Below are 24815 nucleotides of genomic sequence, written 5' to 3' on the forward strand. Positions count from 1 at the left end.
AGTGCTCTTCTGTATGTTGACTAGCTTAAGATGCTGCTGGTTATAGGCCCTTCCTCCTCATTTAACATTGTTTAACATTAACAATTGTAAACAATTGTTTAACATTAACATCCCTCTTCTCCCATCCCCAGAAGTCCATGTCTCCCACAAGATAACAAAAACAGACTCCCTTAAAAAAAAAACAGTATTTAGTAGATGGTCTTAAAAAGACTCCCCGAGGAGCACTTCGGGGGGATGGGGGTGCCATCCTCTGCACCCAGCCCTTCAGAGAGCTGAGCTGGGCCAATGCTGGTCCATACCTGTGCTAATGAGGGCCAGCACTGTCAGCTGGAGCAGGGAGCAGCAGCTCTGCCACCTTGCCCCTGGGCTGCCTGCAGCCACCAAGAGCCAAGGGGGCAGGTGTCGAGGCACCAGCACTGTCCAGAGAGTCTCCCATGGCTCTGGCTCTGGTAAGCGATATGTACCAGCCTTCTGCCAGGCACTTTGGCCAAAGGAAGCTGGAGCGGCGGAGCAGGTCCCCCATGCGCTCTCCTGCCTGTGGGAAGGGATGGCCAGAGCACAGGGCCTCAGATTGCCAGAAGTGGTGCGCGTTGCTCTATCACACAGGGAGGCAGGTCCCAGCTCAGGCCCGTTCCATGGGGCGGGTGAGGAGAGGGCAGCAGGACTCGGGTGAGCCAGTGCCTGTGGGGAAAGTGAGGCCACAGCCAAAAGGTGAAGTCTTGGTGCTTCTCAGATCTGAGGAACCATATCCTGAGCTGCCACAATGGCTGAGCTTCTCAGCTGAGATTCTGCTGGCAAAGGTGTGCTGGGCAGGCCACCTTGTCACCAGACGGGGCTCCCGAGGCACAAGGCCAAAGATGTCCAGGTCTTCCACACCTTACAAAGCCCAGTGCAGTGCAGAGTGGGATCAGTGTTCACTGTTGTCCTCTCCCTCAGCACCCCAAGGAGAGCCTCTGTTGTCCCTACAACCCCAAGAGCTGCTGAGCCACCACCTTCTCAGGCAGGGGCTTCCCCAGGATTTTACCTTGGCACATCCACACCCAGGAACACTTTCCAGTTATCCCAGCTGCCGTAACTGTAGGGGTTCCTGAAGACCTGCAGGACAGGGACAGGCGCATCACATCTGGCTCTGCCCCAGCCAGCCCTCATGCCATGGACTATGCTCACCTTGCCTTTCTTCTGCAGTCTCTGCCTCTCCTTTCTGTTGATGTGCCGTTCAATGCTCGTTTCCCCGCGGGTAATGAGGGCAGCGTGCCACAGTGTGAGGGCACCCAGGGCCAAGGCAACTGAGCTAGGTATGACAAGGGACAGCAGGTGGAACACAGGCTTTCCTTCCCTGGTGCTGCAGCTGGCGGGGGCTGAGGCTGCCTCCCCACACCCACCCACGTAAGAGGATCGGCTTGTCTAATCTCCTGTGACAGAGACAGGAGACAGATCTCTCCTCTGTGGCCCAAAGCACTGGCAGGACAGCAACATCTGCACTAGAGTGAGCAAGCCCACCTACGGGCAGGTAGATGGCAAGCATTGTCACAGGCTTCACTCTGTTCTCCCCAGCCCCTGGGCCCCCTCACCTGCACAGGACCCAGAGGTAGACCACGCTCTTGTGGAAAGCTCGCTGGCGGAAGGAGAAGGTGGGTGGTGGGGTCTGGTAGTATGTCTGAAAAATGACCAGATGGGGAGGATTACCCAAACTGTTTCACAGTTGGAAGCCAGATAGGGATTGCTGCATCCCTCCCTGCTGCAGAGCTTGGAGAGCAAGAAAAGATTGCAGCTGGAACCAGTGCAACAGCCAGGGTGAGGGGGAGGCAGCCTGGGACAGCCACAAGACAGACAGACACCCAGAGCTGGCACAGGCATGAGGAACAGTGGGCTGGAGGTAAGGGGGCAGGGAGCAGCCATGGGATTGGGTCAGGACACTGCAGCTAGTGGTCAGGGAGAGATGTGTACGCAGTGCTGCAGCTTCACCAGGAGACCATGGCCTGAGCAGCACATGCCAAGAAGCTGTCACCAGCCCAAGCCCCTGGAAGCTGGGTGCACAGAGGCAGACCCCAAGCTCCTGGAGGCACTGTTCATAGCAGAGCTGCCTGACCAGCCCCATCTCTCTGACATGTAAGATGAACATGGGGGCTGGTTCTGATGTGGGGTGCTCCTTGAGAGCAGAATCCCAAGCAGGACCCAGCCTGCAGGGCAGCTCTGCTCCACATTGCCTGGAGCAGCTGGGGGGCAGGGATGTCCCACCTGGTTGGCAGCCACCTGCAGTCTCTCCTTCTCAAGCAGTTTCATTCTCTAAGGGGACGGAAAACAGGGCACCAGTTATGTGTCTCAGAGGAGTGGGGCAGGGACCCTTCCCCTCACAACCCCACAGGACCAGAGCAGCTGGGGGCCTCGCAGGAGGAAGAAGAGAGGAAGCAAAGTCACGATATGATCAGGCCTGGCCCACACTTGCTCTGCAAGCTCAGCCTGGGGAAGCCAAGGCAGTCTTGGCGCATGGCAGGAGAGGCCACTCACCTCAATGGCTGCATAGGCATCCCGGAACATCTCCCAGCCACTGATGCTGCAGTAAATGCAGCCCATGGTCATGAACAAGCAGAAGGAGAAGAAGTAGCGGTGGTTGTAGTGTCCCACACAGTTGTTTAGCCAGGCTGCCTCTGGGGTTAAAGGTATATAATTGTGACACACCATGGGTCCAAACCCAACCCAGGGACCAGGGCAGTTCTTCTGGGCCCTGCTCCCATCACCCATTCTATGCTGTCTGTCTCCTCAAGAGAAGGGACTGGGAGAGAAGAGAGAAGCAGGGCTGGTTCCCCCCAGGAGTGTGCCACTGGTTAGTACTGCAGAAGGATACGGCAGTGGTGGTCCATCTTCAGCACACACCTGGGAGAGAGGAGACCAGTGCCAGTGTCAGAGCCACTGCAAGTGGTGTGTTTGGGAGGGGACAGGCACCCCCAGCCCTGCAGGCTACAAGCAACAGGGCAAGGAGGTGGCAGAGCAGAGGAGAAGGGCCCCTGTCTCACACTGGGGCAGGGGGTGAGGAGTGGGGCTCCAAAGGCTGCCCCAGGTAGAGGGAGGGGGCCCTACCTGTTGCAGATGCTGCAGTGGTGGGTGCGAGCTGGCTTAGGTGCAATGCATTTCCTGCAGATGGACACACCAGTGAGGTCGTTCTTGGCCTGTGCACACATCAGAAGAGATTTGTGCACTTTAAACCCTCCAGCTCTCCCCTATGCCGCCCTGCTGCCTCCCCACTCTACACTGCCCAGCCTAGCTTCTCAGAGGCGTCCTGCAACAACATCACCAGGCTGTTCCCACTGACCATCTGTAGCTGGTCCCCAGTGCCCAGCTGGGAGAAGTTGTGCTGCTGCTCGGTGCCTCACCTGTGGTGGGTGCCCAGGTGAAGTGGTGATAGCCATGTAGTAATGGAAGACAATCATGATGAGGTTCCAGTGTCCATAGGCGAGGTGCCAGCATATCCAGGCAGGTGTGTAGGTCTGCAGGATGAGGGGCAGCAGGCAGATGTACACGATGGCCACAATAGAGCTTGTCAGCCCAATCACCAGTGCCACAAACACCTACAGGAAAGGGGCCTGGGTCACTGGAGTGGGCAGTGCCTGCCCCTTGCTGCCAGGGGAGAGGCACGGGCAGGACAGAGCCAGAGGAAACCAATCTGAACCACACATTGAGGTCCCAACTCACTTCCTGCCCAAAGCACAGGCAGTCCCGAGCCCGGTGCCCCAGGACCATGTGTACCCTGCCCAGTGAGGGGGACTCACCACACCAAACCAGCGGGTGACATGGTCCACCAGCCAGTAGACCGGCTCGAAGAGAGAGTCAAGCACCACATCGCCGTTGGTAAAGGAGTTGTAGAGCAGGGAGCGGAGGCAGAGGTGTCCGTAGTGCCACAGCTGCTCCACCTGCCGCACCAGCTTGAACCGCCGCCGCCGGCCCAGTCGCAGGCACTTGAGGAGCAGGCGCATCACCGCAGCAAACATCCGCTGCCGGCTCCTCATTCCTGCCACACCACGCCTGGGGGGACAGGAGCTCGGCGTGGGCAGGCCACCCTGCTGCCTGGCTGTCCCTTGGGAAGGGTTTCCCCTCCCTGATGCGCTGATGCCGGTAGTGCAGCTCCCTGAACTGCCAAGGATGCCGAGCTGGAGAAGCTGAGCCCAGGCTCCTGGAGGCTGCGGGGCTGGTGTCGCCAGGATGTCTCTTTGCATGGATCAGGGGGCACAGGCCCCTCAGCATCTGGGCTCAGGTGCTCTCTGGTCCCATCTCGTCTTTCCCAGAGGGGAGGGGGCCGGGGGAGTGACACGGAGAATCTGACTCAGAGGAAACCAGAGAAGACATGAGCATCCAGGATGCTGGGCCATTTCCAGGGATGATTTCAGCCCTTCCCAACATGTTCAGGAATAGGGGAATCCAAGGAACATGTGAAGGAGCCAGTGCAAGATTACCCCTCCTCCCCTAGTCCCTCCTTAACCCCAAAAAGTAGGATGCTATTTCCCTTCACCTCAAGGGAAGGTCTACCTTCTGGACCAGGTTGCAGAGGCTGCCCTGCCAACCTCACTCCAAGAGTCCAAACACTTCCTCCTTCTCCTCGCCTGGATCCTTGAACAGTGCCACATACCAGCAAATGAGAGCAACCAGGACCAGCCCTGGGCCAGTGCTCCCCTGCCTGCTGAGCCCCTCGTCCCACCTGAAAGCTTTGCTAGGAGTGATGAGGAACCCGATCTGGCCCAGCACATGGGAAAACGATCTGCAGGGCTGGGGCCCCCAGGCCTCCGTGCAGGCAATACCCATCAATATTAAGCAGCAAGGCTGCCCCAGGGTCTTGCCAAGGCACGTTCTGAGCCTGGGCCAAGCACTCGCCTTGGTCTGGTGCCAGGCACTGGTGCCAGAGCTCAGAGTCCCTCCCGCAGGGATTGTCCCTCTGCACTGCTGTGCCCACCTACACAGTCCCTGGGGAGCAGCAGGGAGGGTGAGGGCAGAAGCTGCAGCATCTAGACGGGCTGCCCAAAGGAGCCAGGGCTCTCATCCACTCTGCCTGAGGAGTGTGAAGTTGACCCCAAGGTTAGGATCTGCTGGATATGAGGACCCCAGACCCAGCAGCCCATTCCAGGTCACAGGCATTGCTTCTGCCCAAGCTTTCTATACCCTGGTACAGGAGAGGTGAGATATGCAAACGCCTGCATCAGCCTCTTCTCCACATTTCCCCTTTGGCTTGACAAGAGCTTTTCCTTGAAACTCAGCAGGTGCAAAGTGGAGCAACAACTTCCTGCCGTGCAGCCTTTGGGTGGCACACATCCCTATGTTGTCAGTGTGGTAAAAGACAAAACACTGCAGCCAGAAGCAGATGTTGAGGTCAGCCCTTTCCTCCAAAGACACAGCATCTTCCTGCCCCCTGGAGAAGCTTCCTCACCTACAACAGCAGCGGCTGTTGGGAGGGAACCCACGGGGGAGGCAGACAGCCTTCTCCAGAGCAAGACCCACTGTCCCCAGGCACCAGCCTGAAGACAGCAGCACAACGACGGAGATGAGGCTCCAGCAGAGCCACGCAACTTTCCCCTGCCCAGCCGAGCACTGGGATCCGGCCTTCGCCCTGCCCATGGCCATCCCCACATCCCAGCGAGGCACCGAGCCCATAGGAATGGGACAGCGACCGCGAGCAGAGACAAGAGCATCGGTAACATCACAGCCGAGGGGTGGGGAACCTTGGATTTGGCCCCACCCCAGGCAAAGACGAGGCCTCCCCCCCGCCAGGTCCAGGCACCCAGGCGCAGCCCTGTGGCACCTCCCCGTGGCTCCACAGCGCCCGGCTCCCCCGCTTCAGCAGCACCGAGCCCCACAGCGCCCAGACTTTCCGCTATTTAGCCCCATCCTCAAAAGCTGCCCACGCCAACAGCCCCACCGCATCCAGCCCCGTAACAGTCAGGTCTCCCTGCCCCGTAGCATCCCCCCCACTGCCTCCCACCCCAAGTGCACCCCCAGGGCCACAGACCGCCACTGCCTCCCGGGTCCGCACCAGCACCTCCTGCCTCACAGCACACCAAGCATCCCCCATCACCTCCCGCCCCCCGCGCTCCCCGTCACAGAGCACCTCTGTATAGCCGCCGAGCCCGCCCAGCCCCACGGCACCACAGCCCCTACAAGCCCACAGCGTCTCGCAAGGCCCTGACACCCCCGCCCGGCGCCGCCGACCTGGGCCCGCCGCCGACCTGGGCCCGCCGCCTCCATGCCCGGGCTCCGCCGGCCCACGGGCAGCGCCCGCGCACGGCATGCCGGGAGCACCGTCTGCCCTCACTGGACTACAGCCCCCAGCAGGCCTCACGCCAGGCAGGAGAGAACCAATAGCCGAGACGTTTACAGCGCAGCATTGACGTCTGGAACCAATAGGATGAGGGCTTTCTGGTGTGCCTTATCGGCAGCGAGCATGGCGCCTCCCGCACGCTACTGCATCCCTGGTGAGTGCGGCCCGGGGCGGTCCGGGGCTCTTGGGACTGGGGCTGCTACTGCCCAGAAAGAGGACGCGGTGGCCTAGGAGAGGAGTACGGGACGAGGCAGTACGGAGGGGCTTGCCCTGGGGATGCCCCGCACTGGGCCGGCTGGGAGAGAGCGCTGTGGCCGGAGCGGGATGCCCCGGCAGCCCCTGAGCCCCTGTGTCGCAGGTGAGCGGCTGTGCAGCACGGAGGAGGCCACGGCTGGGAGCGGGACCTACACTCGTCATGGCTTCATCTTCTCCTCGCTGGCTGGCTGCCTGGAGAGGAAGAATGAGGACAACGAGGTGAGCGCGGCCGTAGCAGGGCTGCTCCTCGCCAGGGCTGAGTGCCGTGCTCCCAGGCTGCACAGCCTCCCTGGAGGCTGGGCGGTGACGGGGAATTGCACTCCAGCAGGGTGCAGCTGGTGATCCTGTGCATGAGCTGTGCCCGGTGCTGACGCTCGTGTCTTGCATTGCAGCTGCCCGTGGTGTCGGTGGTGAGAGACAGCGAGTCCCAGCTCCTGCCCAACGTGGGGGCTGTGGTGACATGCAAGGTGGGGCACTGGACATGGCTGCGGTGGCAAACTGCACTCGACTCTCTCTCATACTGAGCTTTGTTCCTGCACACGGATAGGGTGGGGTGAACAGTCCCTGGGCTTCTTAGTCCCCTCTTAGTACAACTCCCACCAGGGCAGGGGCAGCCCAGGGGCTCCCTTGGGCTCACTCACGAAAACAGTGGGTATTGGCATGAGGGACACCTGCCCTGAGACTGAGGTGGGCTTGAGAGGAGAATTTTCTTTGCTTTCCTTCCATAACTCTTGCTGGGGCAGGGAGCATGTAGGTCAATGCCTCAAGCAGCTTGGAGAAAGGATGGCACAGACCAGGGATTAATTTCCTTACATTGCTGGTGGAGGGGGGAGAGGGACTAGGATCACTTCAGGTCTCAGCCTTATTCTGGTGCCTCGAATTGCACAAGTATAATTTTCCTCACCTGGCTTGCTGCCAAATGTCCCACCATTGGTCACAGGAAGGAGAAGGCCAAGTGAGACCTGAGCTCCCCATGCAGTCCTGCCTGCTCTCTGCCCTTTCCTTGCCTGGAACACTGATTCCCCTTTTCCTGTGTGCAGGTCTGCAGTATTAACTCTCGCTTTGCCAAGGTGCACATCCTGTATGTTGGCTCCACGCCGCTGAAATCTACCTTCCGAGGCACCATACGGTAGGGAAAAGGTTAGGATCCCCCACCCTTCATGGGGAGGAAGGCTGTTGTGGGCAGTGCAGCTGGCTGCCCTGAGCTGGAACTCTGCCCTGAACACTGGGCTGGTGTCCAGCAGGTCTTGGTGAGTTCCCAGGGAGGCTGGGACAGCTTCTGCCACAGGCTGTTGAGTCGTCTTTGCTCATTGGCACTCAGATCCCTCCATTTCCTTTTTCAGGAGAGAAGATATCCGAGCCACAGAGAAGGATAAGGTCAGTGAGCCACTGCCAGTAACTGTTCTACACCCATCATCTCTGTTTCTGGGGGCCCTGTGCCCCTGCTGACAGCACTCTGGTGCTGTGTGGCATTGCCTGCTCTCTCCTGTGCAGGTAGAAGTGTATAAGAGCTTCCGCCCCAGTGACATCGTGCTGGCCAAAGTTGTATCCTTCCCCCTCAGGGCCAGTGGATTGGCTCAAGCTCCCTTTTGGAAGTTTTTCCCTTAATTCCTGTCCAACCAGATCTCCCTGGGGGATGCGCAGTCCAACTACCTGCTGAGCACAGCAGAGAACGAGCTGGGTGTGGTGGTGGCACGCAGTGAGGCAGGTAGGGACAGGACAGGGACAGGGTCTGGGCTGAAACAGTTCTGCCTCATCCCTGCCTTAGGGGCAGCTGACGCAGCTGCCTCCCTCTCCACACGGAGATGCAAATGCAAGTTTGGGAAGGAGCAACACGGACATACTGTGTCCCCAGGGGTGCAGATGGTGCCCATCAGCTGGTGTGAGATGCAGTGCCCACGGACACACACTAAGGAGTTCCGTAAGGTGGCCCGGGTACAGCCCCAGTTCCTGCAGACGTAACACCTGAGGGGGCAGGGGGCTGCAGGACTGGGGGCTGTGGAGCCAGAGCAGCCCCTGGGCTCCCACCTCCTTCACAGGTTCACCCTCCAGGCCTCCACTGACAAGACCGGTTTGCTATTTGTGGATAATAAATATTTTTTGAGAGCTTCCTGCTTTGTTCTTCACAGTCACTGAGGGAGCCAGAGCTCCCTGTGGCACTCTGGTCTGGCTCCTGCAGCACAGCAGGCAAGGGAAGAGTTTCCACAGCACCAGGGGCAGAAGGAAGCACATTTTCACTGCTGGTGAAGGGGAGTGATGGAGTGATTTTGCTACAGTGAGGCAAACAGCACAGAGCCCTGGGCTGCAGCTGTGCTGGGCACTCACCTCACCAGGTTGAGGAATCAAGACTGGAGCATGGCCTGTTCCTGAGAACAGCCTGGGGACATATCTCTTCAGGCCACATGTGTGTGCCCTGCCCTTTGGGGCAAGGGTGTGGCAGTGGCAGAGCCCAAAAACCACAGCATGGCAGGGTGTCAGCTCAGGCAGGGATTGCAGAGCTGAGCTTTGCTCCTTGAGCCTGGCACAGCTGCAGTCTCATGTCTGTGCCCAGCAGTGACTGCTGCCTTGCACACATACTGGAAGCAGGGAGCCCCACATGGCCCGGAGACACATGGACACCTCCTTATTGCGCATTATTCCTTTATTGAACTGGAACAAGACAGCTGCTATGGTTGGACAATTACACTGACCCTGTGCAAGCCCAGGCTCACGACACTGGCAGGGGGGAGGCCACATGACAGGCCATGTACACACGTGAGGGATGGGACACAACAGCACCTGCTTCACCAGCAGGATGAGCATGGGCATCAGCTGGGGGAAGCATGTGGCAGACACAGACCTCCGGGCAGCAGGCTCCCTCCCTCGTCCTTGTCTGAAGGCAGTGTAGTTAAAGCAGGGGCTGGCAGGGCTGGACCCAGTGGCATGAGTACCACCCTGGGGTGCCGTACCACGTGCAGCAAAACACAACCCTTCCAGTGGCATCCCAGTCACTGTGCCACACACCCATGAGGGGATGGGGTACCCACCTCCATTGCTGCCTGCACAGCACTTGCCTCACTGCTCCCAGGAGGACTAAATCAAGTGACAAAACTACAGTAAACGGGTGACGACAGCTGCTGGGGATGCAAAGCAAAGGAGGAGCCTGGCATGGCAAAAGGATTGCTTGGCCTGTCCCTCTGCAGACAGGGTCCGAGGGTTGGGATCACAGCATGGACAGGTGTGGTTGCTGCCTAGCAGAGCCAGGGCTCCCTTTCACACCAGACCTCCGTGTCCAGCCCTCGCCCCAGGGCCCCCAGGCTATCTGCAGAAGGGAGCCTAGTCTGAGGGAATGGGTCTAACCGTGGGGAGCGGCTCCAGCTCCACAGCTCCAAGTTCCTACAACTGTGGGGGTGTGAACAGAGGGGGAGGGAATGGCAGGGGGCTCTACTATGTGCTGGTCTGCTACCTGCCCTCACTTCTTGGCCTTGCCCTGAGCAGCAACAGCTTCCATGGCCTTGCGCACAGTCTCCTCATCCCCCAGGAACTGCATGGGCTTGACAGGTTTCAGGTTCTTGTCCAGCTCATAAACAATGGGAATGCCAGTGGGCAGGTTCAGCTCCATGATGGCCTCTTCTGACATACCTGCAAACACAGTGGTGCCATCACTCTTCCCCAGTCCCCAGTGCCAGCTGGGGAAGGAGGAGATCCCTGGGATATTCCTGCAGGGGTGACCTACCTTCCAGGTGCTTGACAATCCCACGCAGGCTATTGCCGTGAGCAGCAATAAGGACTCGCTTGCCCTCTTTGATCTGTGGGACGATCTCCTCATTCCAGAAAGGCAGAGCCCGGGCAATGGTGTCCTTCAAGCTCTCGCATGTTGGCAGCTGGTCCTCTGTCAGGTCAGCATAGCGACGATCCTGGGAAAACAACCATGCTCACATGTTGTGCATGTCAGCAGCCTAGTGCTCGCCATCCCAGGTGGGAAGATAGTGGCAAGATTTTGTCTTTCCCCCAAATTCTCTGTCTGGGAATCCACTACATGTAAGCAAAGCCAGACTTGGAACTGCCTTTGAGGTTTGGGGCTGCAATGAGCTACAGTCAGGGCTGTGAGCCCTCCTGGAAAAAGTCATCCATTGCCTACTCAGGCAAAGAAACCAGATCAAATATCCATGAATGGGTCATGGCACTAATGACTAACAGAGGTACTATGCTCTCTGCTTGGATCTGTCTGTGCAATACCCAGGGGTTCAACTCCACAGGGAGGAAGCAGGATAAACTCAGCCTAAAATCCACCAACACCATGCCCAACAGCCCCAGATAACACAACAGAGACACAGGAGACCTTATAGATGAAGCCAAGCCACACTGCAGGTGACTTTTAAGAGACTCTTAGCAAGGCTGTCAAAGAGCAGTGCGCCTTACCTTTGCAATAGTGCTGTAGAAGGGGTGGTCAGACTGCATGGGAGGTGGAGGAATGTCATAGGAGCGCCTCCATATCTTGACCTGTGCCTCACCGTGCTTCGCTGCTGTCTCGGCCTTGTTCAAACCTGTGAGAGCCCCGTAGTGCCTCTCATTTAGGCGCCAGGTCCGGATAACGGGTAACCACATCTGATCAATGGCGTCCAGGACGGTCCAGAGAGTGCGGATAGCCCGTTTTTGTACCGAGGTGAAGCAGATATCGAACTCGTAGCCGGCATCTGGAAAAAACGGGGTAAAGGGGAGGCGGGGGAAGACCAGGAAGGTGAATGCCTGGCCTTATGCAACCGGTGAAAGGGCAAGGGCGGCGGCCTCACCGCACCGGTACTGGTCGCCTCCTCGTCCTTACAGAAAGCGGCGGCAGAAAGGACGCGACCGGTACCGGAGAAGCAACATACTGCGGTACCTACGACTCTCCCAGCAGCACTGAACCCCCAACCTAGCACCGGAGGCCCTCGCCCGGCATCGGAGAGATCCAAACCAGCACCCGCTAGGCTCGACGTGGCCGTACTAGGCCACATCCCTTCCTCACTGTCCCCCGCGACCCGCCTCTTGTACGATACCCCCTCCCTCGTCCACCGGTACCTCTGAGGGCCTCGCCACCGCGTCGCGCCTCCTGCTGCCCGGCAGGGCTGAGGTCGGCGTCGTACCACCCGCTGAAGCGGTTCTCGAGGTTCCAGGCGCTCTCGCCGTGGCGGACGAGGACGAGCCGGTATGCGGCGGCCATAGCGGGCTGAGAGACCGGCGCGCGCTGCTCCTCACGCCGCTACCGCGCGCAACTAACGCCCCCGCTCGGCCCCGCCCCGCCCCGCGCGCCGCCGCTGGGGGGGGAACGCATGCGCTGAACGCGCGCCAGGCGGAGGCGCACGTACCACATGGCGCGGCCGCGAAGGGCGGTGCGACCTTCAGGGCGTGGCGTCACCGTGACGTCACGGTACGCAGTAAGACGTAACGCCTGACTGCTCGTCCGTGGCTGCGGGATTGGTCTGAACGGCTTCACAGGGCCGCGGCTTGGGCACGGGGATGTCTGGTGGACTCCTGCTGGTGGTTTCCCTTGGGTCCTTCGGGTCTCCCATGTCAGTCCCGATTGGCCACGACCCTGCTGAGCTTCCCCGACACTGCTTCTCACCCGCTCGGCCGGGCTGCACCTTTTCCTGGCGGCTGCCCTCACTCAAGATGGCGGCTGGCACCGGAAGCGGAAAGGGGTGCTGGGCGCGGCCGCACGTGGAGCTGGGTCCAGCATGGCGCGGAGCGGGAGGCTCCGGTCGGGAGCCGCGGCCAAGCTGAAGCGCTGGCGGAAGGGCCACAGCAGCGACTCCAACCCCGAGACCCGCCAGCATCGTCTGGCTGCCCGCAGCCGCTTCTGCAGTCGGCCGGCGGGTAAGGGCGGGGGCGGGCGGGGCGGTAGGACGGCAGGGCGGGCAGCTCCAGACCCGTGCCCAGCGCTTCCTGGAGGGTGCGAGGCGAACCCTGAGGTCCTCCGAGAGCTGGAGCTGGGGCAGGAGGGAGACCGGAGCCGCTGATAGTTCCAGGGTAGGCGGAGGCAGCAAACCGGGGAGGACAACCGAGGCCACAGCGTAGCGAGTTAACCTCATCGTGACACCGGGCCTCAGCACCGAAATGAGGCACCGCATGCTGCAGTGCCCGTCGTCTTGCGAGGCTCCCCAAAGCCCACGGCCGTACCTTTAAATGCTGCTGTGGTGTTTAGAGTAGAGAGGAATGTAACAAACTAACATTCAAGTGGACACATGATGGGGAAAGTAAACCTAGTGCCGGGCACTGCGAGAGCACCGGCTGCTCCTGGGCAAGGAGATCTTTCTCCTGCAGATGCTGGCTTCAGGCTGATGTCTGAGACTCAGAGGGGCGTGCAGTATCTATCCTGGCTGGTTGCTAAGGCTTCAGGTGGAAGAAGATAAATAGGGCAGAATACAAGAAACACTTCAGTGTTAAAGCCTTGGTACACCAGCACATGTTTACATAGACATGATGCTCCCTTCCATCAAAGATGAATGGACTGTGCTCTGGTTTCTTTGCACAGGAATGAGGAGTTCTTTACAGTTGTCCATGTGTTTTTGCCCATTGGGATGAAGCAGCACCTGTATTCCAGATGCTGGATATGAGCTTCAGCCTAACCAGTCTGGCTGGGAGGGGAGCATGGGGGATTTTGGGGTGAATGGTGGAGCAGTGTGACTTCTCAGTTCTGACACATCCCTCTCCCCTGCAGAGAAAAGCAACTTGACGGTGGATGCAGTGAAGCTGCACAATGAGCTGCAGTCGGGGTCCCTGCGTCTGGAGCGGGCAAGTGACAGTTCTCAGTTCCGTATGGAGGAGGACAGTGCTGAAGAGGCTGCCACAGAGAAGTCCTCCGGCACCTTCCTGAGCGGGCTGAGCGACTGCACTAACATCACCTTCAGCAAGGTGCAGCGCTTCTGGGAATCCAACTCTGCTGCTCACAAAGAGGTATGGACAGGAGCAGGCCTGGGGAAGGGGGCTGTCTGGTGGGGATGACTCCCTGGCTGTGAGGCTTAGAGATGCTGACCTGCTTTGCTGGTTGCTCACAGATCTGTGCTGTGCTGGCGGCCGTGACAGAGGTGATCCGCTCCCGGGGGGGCAAGGAGAGCGAGACAGAATACTTTGGTGCACTGGTGAGTGCTGGTTGCGTGGAAGAAGCACGAGGGGAACTGCTGCTGGTAGCACGGGCGGGCTCTGAGGAGGTATAGAGAAAGGTGCTGTATCCTGAGTGTCTTTGTTCAGCTGATATGCTGTTGGGCTGTTCCTGGTTTCTTTTCCCCCCTTCCCGAAGGGCTGGCCTGGTGTGAGCCCCTGCAGCCCATCGCTTACCCACCTTCTGTTCCCAGATGACCACGCTGGAAGCAGTGGAGACCCCTGAGTCACTGTCTGCTGTTGCCTACCTCCTTAACCTTGTCCTAAAGCGGTGAGTGTTTGGCAGAGAAGCAGGGAGAAGTACCAGACCCCATCATGGAAAAGGGATTGGTGCTGTCCTCCCTCCCCAGGCTGGGGAAGAGACCCAGCTGGGGTGAGCTGGCAATGCAGTCCCCTTTGTGACTGCTACCACCTGTCTGCTCCGTACCCCACTGATACGTCCCCTTCTCCTGGCAGCGTCCCGAGCCCTGTTCTTATTAAAAAGTTCTCAGATGCCTCAAAAGCCTTCATGAACATCGTGTCCTCACAGGCCTGCAGCAGCTCCACCTCTGCCCTACGATGGGTGAGTAGCCAAGAGGCAGCCAGATTTGTCAGCTCTGCCCAGGGTTTGCTGAGTGCTGGGGTCGAGGTTGTTGCTGTAGGGTGGTGCTGGGTGCTTGGCCTGAGGCCCTTGCAGTGAAAGGGAGATGCCTCTGTGGGGTGATGCTAATGCCCCTGCTGCTCCTTTGTCATAGGTCCTCTCTTGCCTGGCTACACTGCTAAGGAAGCAAGACTTGGCAGCCTGGAGCTACCCTGTCACCCTGCAAGTCTATCATGGCTTGCTGAGCTTTTGTGTTCACACCAAGCCCAAGGTGAGAGCCTTAGTGCTTCTGGCAGGAGATGATGCTGCTTTTGGGGTTTGTTTCTGCAGATGGTTGTGCCTCTGTTAATAGTTTCTACTCATCTGTGTCGTTGTTCTTCCCCCAGGTGCGGAAAGCTGCGCAGTATGGCGTGTGCTCTGTCCTGAGGGGCAGCGAGTTCATGTTTGGTGATGCAGCCCCTGAGCATCATCCTGCAGCACCCTCCACTGCCAAGTTCTGTGTGCAGGAGATTGAAAAAGCTGGAGGTGTGGGGCACTGGAGCATGGGGTCTGTAGCTGAATGTGGGGGACTGCCACTGTGGGAGAATAAGGACTAGGAGGGAAGAGGGGAGGCTGCAGCACACTGGATTGCTCGGGAGGGTATGAGATATCTTTGGGGCATACAGTATTTTGAAGCCTCTTCAGCCATTCCATTGCTTTCCTGTTCCCAGAAGTCAGGAGAGTGTTCACCCTGGTTCTGTGGGTCAGCCTTACTGCTGTCCTGGGGGCTTTGCCTTGGGTAGGGCTTTGCTGTGGTGTGCCACAGGCTCAGAGGTTGCTCTGCTCCTGTAGGTGCCAAGGAGGCCACCACCACCCTGCATGTCCTTGCCCTGCTGCGAGATGTGCTGCCCTGCTTTCCTGCAGCTGTGGTGAAGACCTGCTGTGAGACCTTGCTCCGAGTCATGACCCTCAGCCATGTGGTGAGTGTTCCCGCTCCAGGGATGACAAGGGCAGACCCTTTCCCCATGGGCTACGCTCTGAAAGGGATCAAATTCTCAGCTGTCAGCTAGGAGCCTGGGAATGCAGGATACAAATGGAGAAGAGCACAGGACAGCTTGCTGGCCTGACTGCTGTGGAAGAGAGAGGCTATGCAGATGGGGCATAGTTGCAACAGTGCTGAGTTTTCCAGGGCAGAGCCTGCTTTCGGGTTGGGGGACAGTGGGTTCAAAGCAGAGCCCCCTCTCTGACACAGTGTCCTTTGCAGCTGGTGACAGCGTGTGCCATGCAAGCTTTCCACAGCCTCTTCAGTGCCCAGGCCAGCGTGGCCTGCCTGCCAGCTGAGCTCAATGCCCAGATCATCACTGTGAGTATGGGGTACCAGTGTGGGGAGGGACAGAGCTGCCAGTTGCACAACATTTGCCCACCTATCCAATCTTCTGCTCCCACAGGCTCTCTACGACTACGTGCCCAGCACGAGTGACCTGCAGCCACTGCTGACCTGGCTGGCCACCATGGAGCGGGCACACATCAACCTGGGCAGGTGCAGATGGGAGCCACAGTTGGGCAAGGGGAGAGTTGGCTGCTTGGTCTCTAATTTGGCCTTTCTTTCCTGTCCAGGCTGCAGAAGGATCTGTGCTGGGCTCACCTGCCCCGGCTGTTCTCTGCTGCCATGAACTGCTTCCTCTCCCCACACTCCCAGGTGGTGTCAACGGCAGCGCAGACCCTGGAGGTACCAGACCTGGACACCTCTCCATGCTTGGATACCCTGGGCCTTTGGGGGGGCTCTGCCATGGGGCTTGGGGCTTGCCAGAGAGTGGTATGCCCCTCTGTGCCTGTGAGGCTGGCGGTTCTGTGGTCCAACAGCTGTCCCATTTTTCCTGTTTGCCCTTGCAGACCCTCCTTAGTGAGTGCATTGCTCCCCACATGGAGAACGTGGGCACTGTGAGCGCATCTGCCCCAGCCCCTGCTGCCTACCTGTGCAAGATGTTCAGGTGAGGAGCAGTGATGTGGGAGGGACTGGCCCCATAGGTCTGGCTGAGCTCTGATAAGCCTCTGCCCAGTTCTCTGTAGGGTCTGGCAGGCCTGATGGGCACCCTCAATACTGCCAGTGTGACCGTCTTGTTTCTCCTCCCTAGATCGGTGGAGGAAGGGCTGACATACCGTTTCCATGCAGCATGGGATGAAGTTCTGCGAGTGTTGGAGGTCTTCTTTGAAACTTGTGGGAAGCAGTGCCATCCCATCATGAGGAAGGTGAGCCAGGCTGGGAGGGCACAGATTCATCCATAGAGGCTGGTGGGGTGGCTGTGCTGCTGTCCAGGCTGTGTTGCCTCCTCCAGCTGTGGAGCAGGGCCATGGTGTTTGCTCTGCTCTGTTGTCCATGTGTGGCCAGAGCATGCACCGCTCTGGGACACTTGGCACAGGGACATGCAGGGCAGCTGGCATCCCTGGGCAGGCAGAGTGTATGTGCCAGACCTGCGCACATGGCTCTTCTGTGATTGTTCTGCCCCGTCCCCACAGTGTCTGCAGTCCTTGTGTGACCTGCGTCTCTCCCCACACTTTCCCTACACTGCTGAAGTGGACCAGGCAGTGGGGGCTGCTGTGAGCACCATGGGTCCTGAGGTGCTACTGGAAGCTGTGCCCCTGGAGATCAATGGCAAGGAGTGAGTACAGTCATGTGGTAGCAGCTTTGCAGGTGTTATGTTCCCATTCAGTCCCCGTGCAGTGCTGCAGACATTGCTGCTAAGCCTACCTGTGCCCAGGGGCTGATGCTGGCAGTGCCCCACACCCTCCTGACCTATGCTTTTCCTCCCAGGGAGACACTGGATTTCCCCCGTAGCTGGCTCCTGCCAGTGCTGCGGGACAATGTGCAGGGTGCACGGCTTGGCTTCTTCACCAATTACTTCTTGCCTTTGGCGGCTGCCCTGAAAAGCAGAGGTGAGGAGAGCAGCATATTAGGGGTCTCAGCAGTCCAGGGTGTTCTGTGGGATCTCCCTTCTCTGCCCTGGGGTATGGAGAAAGGCTTTGCAATGTCTTCTGCTCCACTCATCTCCTCTTTCTCTTCTGCAGCCCTGGAGTTTACCCAGGCTGGGAAGAGTGTGGAGGCCAAGATCTACGACACGTTGCAGTGGCAGGTAACAAGCAGTGCCTGGGAGCCCTGCCACAGTGTTCCCCTGGTACCAGGCTGGGGAGCAGTGACTTTGGCAAAAACTGTGGCCTCCCACCTTTTCCTTTGCCTTCCAGGTCTGGACTCTGCTGCCTGGCTTCTGCACCCATCCCACAGATGTGCTGGGCGCCTTCAAGGGGCTGGCCCGCACCCTGGGCATGGCCATCAGCGAGCGCCCAGATCTCCGCCCCACTGTGTGCCAGGCCTTGCGCACCCTCATCCACAAAGGCTGCGAGACAGGTTGGGAGGGGAGGAAACAGGTCCTTGTGATGGGCTCACATCACCTGTGGAAGGGGAAATGCTGATCTGTAGCCCCCTGTCATCCTTTCCCTAGATGCAGAGCGAGCAGAAGTGGGTCGCTTTGCCAAAAATTTCCTGCCCATCCTGTTCAACGTGTACAGCCAACCTGAGGAGGATGGGGGCACAAGTGCTCAGCGCCGCTCTGTGCTGGACACTGTCCGTGCTTACCTGACCATCACGGATCCTCAGGTGAGGGGCCTTTGGAGCACTGGGGCAAGCTGTCCTGACTCAGGCCAGCATCTAGCCAGACCCAGCCTGATTGGGCTTTGGTGCTGGTCTGATTGAAGAGGACAGGAAGAAAGGCTCTGAGCAGAGAGCAGCTCTTCCTGCCCTCATGGGCAGGGAGACCTTTTTGGGTCACAGTCTGGGATTTCCCAGTCTTACAGTCACATCTGGCTCATCATGCACAAGCTCTTTGTGAACTTGTCCAGGTCTTTTTCGACTCACTGGTGCTTCTGGTCTCCAAAAAATCTTGGGGCAAGTTGTTTGCCAGGTGGACTGCAAAGTCTTGTAAAAGCACTCACTTCAGTCAGTTCTGATCCTGTGCCTACCCTGCAGATGGTGTGCGGACTCCTGGAGAAAGCCAGTGCAAAGCTGACCAGTCCTGAGAGTTCTGAGTTTGCCAGGTAACACCTGGGAGCTGGTGCTAATGGGTAAAACTGGCATGCTGCTGGTGAGCATCACTAGGGCATTGTCACCTAAGTGTGGGATTTGTCACCATTGTGCCCTTGATGTAACTTGCATCTGGTGTCCCAGCTTGGTCAGGATGTAACCTGGCCACAGTTAACATCTGCAGCTGTGTGTCCTCTGCTGCAGACTCTCCATCCTGGACCTGGTAGTGGCAATGGCACCCTATGCTGATGAGCAGTCTCTGGACTCCCTGTACCGTACCATCCAGCCTTCCCTCCAGGTGAGTTGGTCCCCAGCCCTGAGAGGTGCAGAGGCTGCAGTAGGGCACCTTCTGCTTGCTGCCAGCTTGGACTCACACTCTAAGGACTGAGCATCTGCCTTAGGGGGTTGGCGCTGGGTGGTGTGGGGTGCTGGTGTCCTTTCAGACACCACGGTGAGGGACTGCCTTGACAGTGGGAGCATGTTGGCTGTCCCTGCAGAGCAAAGAGCACAGCATGCAGAAGAAGGCGTATCGCGTGCTGGAGGAAGTGTGTGCCGCTCCCCACGCTCCCTGCCAGGCCTTCGTCCGCTCCCACCTCCAGGACCTGCAGACAGCGCTGCTGGACTCACTTAAGAGCGCAGCATCCCCGGCCAAGAGGGTGAGAGAAAGGGCTGTGGTGGTGGTGGTGATCAGCCATTGCTGGAAGGGGAAGGATGGGGTGGGTGGCAGGGGTAACCAGACATGTGTCCCTGGGTGTACCAATTGTGGTCTGTCTCTTTCCCCAGCCACGGCTGAAATGCCTGTTCCACATTGTGAAGCAGCTGTCTGCAGAGCACGAGCCTTTTGTCACTGCCCTGATCCCAGAGGTGAGTATGGTCCCTGGGAGGAACTGTTCTGGCTGTGGTAGTGGCAGCAGTGCGGACATGCCTGTGTTCCTCTAGGTCATCCTATGCACCAAGGAGGTGTCAGTGGGGGCCCGCAAGAATGCCTTCATGCTGCTTGTGGAGATGGGCCATGCTTTCATCCGCTTTGGACCGACCCCTGAAGGTGAGCTTCTGTTCTACTTGCTCAGCCCATGGCCACTCCGGCCCCAGGGAGATCAGACCCATGCTGAGCATTCTGCTGAAATGGGCCAGGGATGCTGCTGGACACAGGGCGAGTCGGGGTCTGAGTCATCCCCCTCTTGCAGAGGCTATGCAGCGGTTCCTGCTCCTCATCTACGTGGGGCTCACTGGCTCAGTCACCATGATCAGCTGCACTGTGCTGGCACTGACCCGCCTGTTCTTTGAGTTCAAAGGTGAGCAGGAGGGCTGGGGGCACGAGGCACAGCCCTTCAGCAAAGGTAGGTGCTAGGAGGAAGCCATCTGTGGCTGAGTCCCCCCATGGTTGCAGATCACCTGGAGTTCAGCGTGGTGGAGCAGCTCCTGCAGAACATCTGCCTGTTGTTGGCCTCCCGCACGCGGGATGTGGTCAAATCAGCCCTGGGATTCCTGAAGGTCACGCTGCTGCTGGTGGACACCAAGCTCCTGGCCAAGCATGTCCAGACGATGGTGAGATCATGCACAGGATGCCTTGAGGAGGGTGGTGGGCAGACCTGTGTCTTCCTTGGGCAGCCAGGAGCATTTCCAGCTGCACTCTGCCTGGGAGCCAAGGAAACAACCTTGATCTCAGTGGCTGAGACAGCAGCGAGGAGGCCCTTCTCCTGAATCCTGGCATAGATGTGCAAGAAAAGCCCCATGAACCAGCACTGCCAAGCATGGAGATCTCCCCATGGCCTTACCTGGGGCAGGCATGGAGAGATGGCAGCAGTGTGAGCAAGGTGGCCATGCAGATAAAGGTTGGGAGGCTGGGTCACCAAGGCAGGAGTGCTTTGGTCTTGAGAGTTTCTGTCCTGACAGCTGGAGGCTGTGGGGAACCTTTCAGATGACATGAGACGCCACTTCCGGATGAAGCTGCGAAACCTCTTCATCAAGTTTATCCGCAAGTTTGGGTAAGCCAGGGTCTTCTGGGGTGGTGAGGGAGCTCTCTGGGAAGCAGTGCAGGAGAAGTTGGGTGTTGACTGCTCTCTGTGTGTTTCCTCAGCTTTGAGCTAGTGAAGGGGCTGCTGCCAGCCGAGTACCACAAGGTGCTTCTGAACATCCGCAAGGCGGAATCCCGGAGCCGCAAGCAGCGTGCCCTGAAGAAGGCAGCTGCGGATATGGATGAGGAGGAGGCACCACTGCCACAGCCCAGAGGAGACAGGTGAAGATGGGCTCAGGGTGAAGAAGGAGCAGCCCCCACAGGAGGCTTGGCACTAGATCTGCTCAGCTTCTGCTTCTAGAGATGCTGGAAATATCTCCAGGGCTGCTCTGCATTGTGGGGCAGGCTGTATCCGTTACTCCATTTTCCATCATCCTTTCCACCTTTTGACCAGTATGGAGGAGATCCTGGCTGACTCGGAAGATGAGGAGGAAGAGGAGGAACAGCATCGGAGCAAGGAGTGGAGGAAGCAAGCACGGCAGAAGGGGCAGGCGTGGCTCAAGGAAGGGGAAGATGATGAGCCCCTCAACTTCCTGGACCCCAGTGTGTCCCAGCGGGTGCTGGGTAAGGAGTGGAGCTTCAGATGGGGCTAGGGTGGGACAGATGGGGCAGGGGCTGCTGCAATGCACAGGAGTCCTGGGGGTACAGCTGCCCCCAGAATTGGATCCTTCTCTAGGCCCTGACCCATTTCTCTGTGAGCAGCCACCAAGCCAGGCCCCAAGCGACCCAGAGGAGTGAGCCATGATTTCCAGATGTCTGAGGATGGACGCCTGATCATCCATGAAGAGGAAGAGGAGCTGGATGATGATGAAGCCAAAGGTACTACCTGAACTGACAGTGGCCACTCTAGACTTGGTCTGGGTCTCTGAATGGTTTTGCCGCCTGCATGTGGGATCTTGTGGGTATGTGGGTGGAAGTAGCAGGAATTGGTATGGCCTTGTGTCACACTCAATGTCTCTCTTCTGGGCCGCTGCGCAGGGGAAGCAGTCACCTACATGATCAGGAGGGTGCTGGTTTAGCAGAGGCACCCTGCTACTGCAGCCCCCTCCAGGGGCTAGCACAGTATTGGGGCTCTCCCAAGCCCTCATCACACACTGACCTTATTATCCTGTACTATAGGAGAAGACGAGGAGATGGCAGATGTGCTGCAAGATGTGGGGCTCCGCAGTGTGAGTATGGGACTCGTGGTCCTGAGGAGATGCTGGGGCAACTCATCCTTGCCAAACCACTGCCTGTGCTGTGGCAGCTCCAGCTCTGCCCAAGCGGCCTGTGGGGACACCAGGCAATTGCCAGCTGCTTGGAGGGGTGCAGGAAGTTGTCTGGAATAGGGATGTGCTGTCTGGAAAGTCTCTGGGTGCTCATGGGAGGAAGCAGGAGGTTGGGGGTCAATGGGAGGGCAGAACTGTAAGGACAAGCCAGCTGCAGCGTTCCTGCTGCCTTTTTCTGCAGAAGAAAAGCCAGAAGCGACGGTTCAGAGAGGAGCCAGATGATGAGGAGGTTGAGGCCGGAACCTATTCTCAGTATAGAGGTAAGTCCTCTGCCTGTGCCCAGTCTGGGGCTCACCAGAGGGGCAGAACCGTGTATCCATCTTGCTATGCTGCTGCACAGGATCACAGACTGGATAAGATTGAAAGGGATCAATGTGTCATCTGGTCCAACCTCCCTGCTCAAACAGTGTCATCCCTGAGCACATGGCACATGATTGCATGCAGATGGTTCCTGAATATTTCCATTGTGGGGGACTCCAAATACCTCCCTAGGCAGTCTGTCCCAGTGCTCAGTCATGCACACAGCAAAGAAGTTCTCATGTTCAGGTGGAACTTCCTGTGCATCAGTATCTGCCATTGCCTCTTGTCCTATTGCCCAACAGCACCAAGCAGAGCCTGGTGCCATCCTCTTGACACCCTCCCTTCAGATACTTACAGACATTGCTGAGGTCTCCTTTTAGGGGCCTTTTTTCCAGGCTGACTAGGGCTGAGTTGGAGGTGCAGGATCCCTTTCCTTGACCTGCTGGCAATGCTCTTCCTAATGCTCTCCCAGCACACCATTTGCCTTCTTGGCCATGAGGGCACTGCTGGCTTATGAACAACTTGTTTTCCACCAAGATCCCCAGGTCCTTCTCTGCAGAGCTGATTTCCAGCAGGTTGGCCCCCAGTCTGAACTGGTGCCTGGGGTTATTCCTCCCCAGGTGCACTTGCTTTCATTAATTTCAGATGGTTCTCTACGCATCTCTCCAGAAATTTTACTTGTGGGGAATGGCCAGCCCTCTGCTGTCCTGACACCAAGAGCTGGAAACAAAAACAGGAACAGCTTCCACAGACTAAAACTGGGCAGAGGGAGGCCTAAGACCCCCTTCCAACACTTCCAACATACATTCTGTTTTCCAGCTGGAGGCTCTGGGATCCATCGGCCACTGAACAAGGAGCCAGCCTTTGGTGCAGAGTATAGATCCAAGGTGAGAGACCCATGGGGTTGCAGGGTTTGTGGGGGGGGGGATGCTTGGACTTTGCTGGAGCAGGAAGCACCATTTGTGTTGGGAGTCTGGTTCAGTAGCACCAAGGCTGGAGGGGATCTCTGTTCCAAGAAGACCTGCCAAATACTCAGTATCTCTGAACACTGCCAGCCCGATTCAAAGTTCCTGTCATATCCTTGCCATGGACAGTTCCTGCTCACTGCTCAGAGCAGGTGTCTGTAGCATCATGCTGGTGGGAATTTAGCTCCCAGGACAGTGTGCTCATCTGGCACCCCACTGCAACACAGTGTTTGGGATAGCTGGGTGGCAGGGTTGCACTCTAATGGGATGCACGTGTCTTCCCTGGTGCTGCATTGTCTCCCATGTCGCTGTCTTCCACAGAAAGGTAAAGGTGACGTGAAGAAGAAGGGCCAACTTGACCCCTATGCCTATATCCCCCTGAACAGAGCTAAACTCAACAGAAGGTGAGGCTAACCAAGAAGAGCACAGGGGTGGGAACGTGTTTAATCCTGCTTTTTGTTGTGTTTTTTGGTGGGTTTGGGAGCTCCCTGTTATCAGCTGTGACACTCCTTGTGGAGTCTGGAGCAGCATCCATATGTGTTAGATGTTCCCTGCACCAAACCAGCTTCCTGCTCCTTGCTCCCTCCAGGAAGCGAGCGAAAATGCAGGGCCAGTTCAAAGGCCTGATGAAGGGAGCCCAGCGCGGGGCCAAGGCTGGCCGCAGGAACCGTCTGAAATCCCAGCGCTCCTGAGGACACTCAGGTGCTCGACCTGCCCCTACCCAAGGACACGGCATTGTGTTAGTGGAACAGCTGGGAGTCCTCTGGAAGGTCATCTCTGTTTGTTGGAGAGTCCCTGGGAAGCCATGGATGTATTGTGGACTGATGGCCCTTCTGTGCCTGGAAAAAGACACTGCGTTGCCTGGACAGGCATGGGTGTGCATGTGTGAGAGCAAGTAATGTGTAAAGAATTCTCTATATTGATAAATACCCTGTGTTCTTACCCAGCCCAGATTCCTCCTTTCCTTCCCTTCAGATCTTGCATAACTGTGCTGTGCTTCCTGTCCATGTGCAGCAGGTCCTTCTGCAGCTGCAGGGCTGCATCCCACTGGGCTCACACCAGCATCAGCCTGCATCTGGAGCCAGAGCTCTCTCTCCTACATTGGGCTTGCCTGGAGGCTGCCAGAAGCAGCACCGTGGCACAGAGCAGTGGGTCGCATGTGCAGTATGGCTGACGGGTGGAGCTGGCCATAGAACAAAGCCAGAGAGGATGAAGTCCTTACAACCGGCTTTCTTTAACAAGCTCTGTGGCAGGCTCTTCTGCCCAAAACCATGGCCAGGGAATCTGCCATGCAGAAAGTGTCTGCCATTTGGCCAGTGGACACTTTTCCCATATCAACCATGTCCAATGGCAAGGCAGGAACAGTTCACTGCAAATTTCTTGAAACTGGCTGGAAAACTGCTACAGCAAACCTCTGGGCCTTGCCTTTTTTCTTGCCTTTGAGAGCTGAGAGAAAGTCCTTTGCTTTGGGCACTTCCTTCCAGCTAGACCTGAGCAGCACGAGCACTCCTGCACCTTTTTAGCTGCTCAGCTCTGTCACATTGGCCTGAGATCAGGTTTTGCCCAGCTACATCTGTGGTGAGCACAAAAGATGGTGTTTGGCCAAAGCACACTGAAGAGAGCGGGGCTGAGGTGGATATAGGTCCCACTGCTTGCACTGCAAGGAACATGTGTTGGTGAATGTAGCTGGCTTTCCCTTCCTCTTCCATATTAAAAAGCCTTCAGCCCTTTGTAATTTCCCATTGTGGCAGCTTACATGCTGGAATTGCAACGCTTCTTAGTTCCCTAATAAGCTAAAGGGATTGTGCTTGTTCAGCCTCTTACTGCAGGCTTCTTTCTGGAGGCTGCAAATCCAGTTTTGTGGCTTTCTTATGCTTGGTTTGTTGGGTTTTTTTTCCCCAAGATCCTTTTAAAAGCCTGGGATGGAGAAGGAGCTCTTGTACTGATACTGGTCCT

The 24815-nt window shown here is 57.8% G+C and overlaps 4 protein-coding genes across 12 annotated transcripts; 2 read left to right on the forward strand and 2 right to left on the reverse strand.

The window, feature by feature from the left end:
• Positions 1–170: 170 nt before the first annotated feature.
• On the reverse strand, positions 171–6294 carry ZDHHC16 (zinc finger DHHC-type palmitoyltransferase 16). Of its 6 annotated transcripts, none has more exons than XM_058840998.1 (10): positions 6193–6294; positions 3768–4313; positions 3372–3566; positions 3079–3167; positions 2846–2874; positions 2509–2642; positions 2239–2286; positions 1572–1657; positions 1025–1291; positions 171–681 (listed from the first exon to the last, which is right to left on the reverse strand). In XM_058840998.1, exons 2-10 carry the CDS (start codon positions 4209–4211, stop codon positions 567–569), a joined length of 1407 nt encoding a protein of 468 aa, XP_058696981.1. In that variant the 5' UTR covers positions 4212–4313; positions 6193–6294; the 3' UTR covers positions 171–566. The 6 variants fall into 6 exon arrangements, with proteins under 6 accessions (XP_058696981.1, XP_058696987.1, XP_058696982.1 ...); XM_058841004.1 differs by having other exon boundaries at positions 3768–4020; positions 6193–6260; XM_058840999.1 differs by having other exon boundaries at positions 6092–6198.
• On the forward strand, positions 6264–8666 carry EXOSC1 (exosome component 1). Of its 4 annotated transcripts, XM_058841008.1 has the most exons (8): positions 6306–6455; positions 6660–6775; positions 6949–7023; positions 7597–7685; positions 7900–7933; positions 8051–8101; positions 8180–8264; positions 8412–8666. In XM_058841008.1, the coding sequence occupies exons 1-8, from the start codon at positions 6389–6391 to the stop codon at positions 8516–8518; spliced, it is 624 nt and encodes a 207-aa protein (XP_058696991.1). In that variant the 5' UTR covers positions 6306–6388; the 3' UTR covers positions 8519–8666. The 4 variants fall into 4 exon arrangements, with proteins under 4 accessions (XP_058696990.1, XP_058696991.1, XP_058696994.1 ...); XM_058841007.1 differs by having other exon boundaries at positions 6264–6455; positions 8180–8666; XM_058841011.1 differs by lacking the exon at positions 6306–6455 and having other exon boundaries at positions 6462–6775.
• Positions 8667–9179: 513 nt separating this feature from the next.
• On the reverse strand, positions 9180–11819 carry PGAM1 (phosphoglycerate mutase 1). Its single transcript, XM_058841012.1, has 4 exons — positions 11597–11819; positions 10958–11232; positions 10272–10452; positions 9180–10177 (listed from the first exon to the last, which is right to left on the reverse strand). The coding sequence occupies exons 1-4, from the start codon at positions 11736–11738 to the stop codon at positions 10008–10010; spliced, it is 768 nt and encodes a 255-aa protein (XP_058696995.1). The 5' UTR covers positions 11739–11819; the 3' UTR covers positions 9180–10007.
• Positions 11820–11964: 145 nt separating this feature from the next.
• On the forward strand, positions 11965–23802 carry RRP12 (ribosomal RNA processing 12 homolog). The gene is made up of 34 exons (XM_058840995.1): positions 11965–12391; positions 13236–13471; positions 13573–13656; positions 13870–13946; positions 14132–14237; positions 14410–14526; positions 14642–14780; positions 15087–15214; positions 15499–15597; positions 15683–15774; positions 15852–15963; positions 16128–16225; positions 16370–16484; positions 16752–16894; positions 17047–17168; positions 17301–17365; positions 17475–17637; positions 17732–17886; positions 18256–18323; positions 18514–18607; positions 18807–18965; positions 19093–19173; positions 19249–19354; positions 19497–19604; positions 19700–19857; positions 20206–20297; positions 20390–20548; positions 20721–20890; positions 21029–21145; positions 21446–21495; positions 21776–21854; positions 22714–22781; positions 23181–23263; positions 23449–23802. The coding sequence occupies exons 1-34, from the start codon at positions 12253–12255 to the stop codon at positions 23549–23551; spliced, it is 3885 nt and encodes a 1294-aa protein (XP_058696978.1). The 5' UTR covers positions 11965–12252; the 3' UTR covers positions 23552–23802.
• The last annotated feature ends 1013 nt before the right edge of the window (positions 23803–24815 follow it).

The sequence above is a fragment of the Poecile atricapillus genome, chromosome 6 (assembly GCF_030490865.1).
Source record: "Poecile atricapillus isolate bPoeAtr1 chromosome 6, bPoeAtr1.hap1, whole genome shotgun sequence".
NCBI classification, from domain to species: domain Eukaryota; kingdom Metazoa; phylum Chordata; class Aves; order Passeriformes; family Paridae; genus Poecile; species Poecile atricapillus.

What these genes read in the sequence shown, in the direction of transcription:
- RRP12 (XM_058840995.1), top strand. Translation starts at nt 12,253, where the DNA reads ATGGCGCGGAGCGGGAGGCTCCGGTCGGGAGCCGCGGCCAAGCTGAAG. An exon ending in CAGCATCCCCGGCCAAGAGG is followed by an intron (nt 18,966 to 19,092) that starts GTGAGAGAAAGG and finishes CTCTTTCCCCAG; the next exon opens with CCACGGCTGAAATGCCTGTT. An exon ending in AAGATGTGGGGCTCCGCAGT is followed by an intron (nt 21,496 to 21,775) that starts GTGAGTATGGGA and finishes CTTTTTCTGCAG; the next exon opens with AAGAAAAGCCAGAAGCGACG.
- ZDHHC16 (XM_058840998.1), bottom strand. Translation starts at nt 4,211, where the DNA reads ATGCAAAGAGACATCCTGGCGACACCAGCCCCGCAGCCTCCAGGAGCC. An exon ending in TCACCCGCTGGTTTGGTGTG is followed by an intron (nt 3,567 to 3,767) that starts GTGAGTCCCCCT and finishes CCTTTCCTGTAG; the next exon opens with GTGTTTGTGGCACTGGTGAT. An exon ending in CACCTGGGCACCCACCACAG is followed by an intron (nt 3,168 to 3,371) that starts GTGAGGCACCGA and finishes ATGTGTGCACAG; the next exon opens with GCCAAGAACGACCTCACTGG.
- EXOSC1 (XM_058841009.1), top strand. Translation starts at nt 6,578, where the DNA reads ATGCCCCGCACTGGGCCGGCTGGGAGAGAGCGCTGTGGCCGGAGCGGG. An exon ending in GGAAGAATGAGGACAACGAG is followed by an intron (nt 6,776 to 6,948) that starts GTGAGCGCGGCC and finishes CTTGCATTGCAG; the next exon opens with CTGCCCGTGGTGTCGGTGGT. An exon ending in ACATCGTGCTGGCCAAAGTT is followed by an intron (nt 8,102 to 8,179) that starts GTATCCTTCCCC and finishes CTGTCCAACCAG; the next exon opens with ATCTCCCTGGGGGATGCGCA.
- PGAM1 (XM_058841012.1), bottom strand. Translation starts at nt 11,738, where the DNA reads ATGGCCGCCGCATACCGGCTCGTCCTCGTCCGCCACGGCGAGAGCGCC. An exon ending in TCTACAGCACTATTGCAAAG is followed by an intron (nt 10,453 to 10,957) that starts GTAAGGCGCACT and finishes TTGTTTTCCCAG; the next exon opens with GATCGTCGCTATGCTGACCT. An exon ending in GATTGTCAAGCACCTGGAAG is followed by an intron (nt 10,178 to 10,271) that starts GTAGGTCACCCC and finishes CTGTGTTTGCAG; the next exon opens with GTATGTCAGAAGAGGCCATC.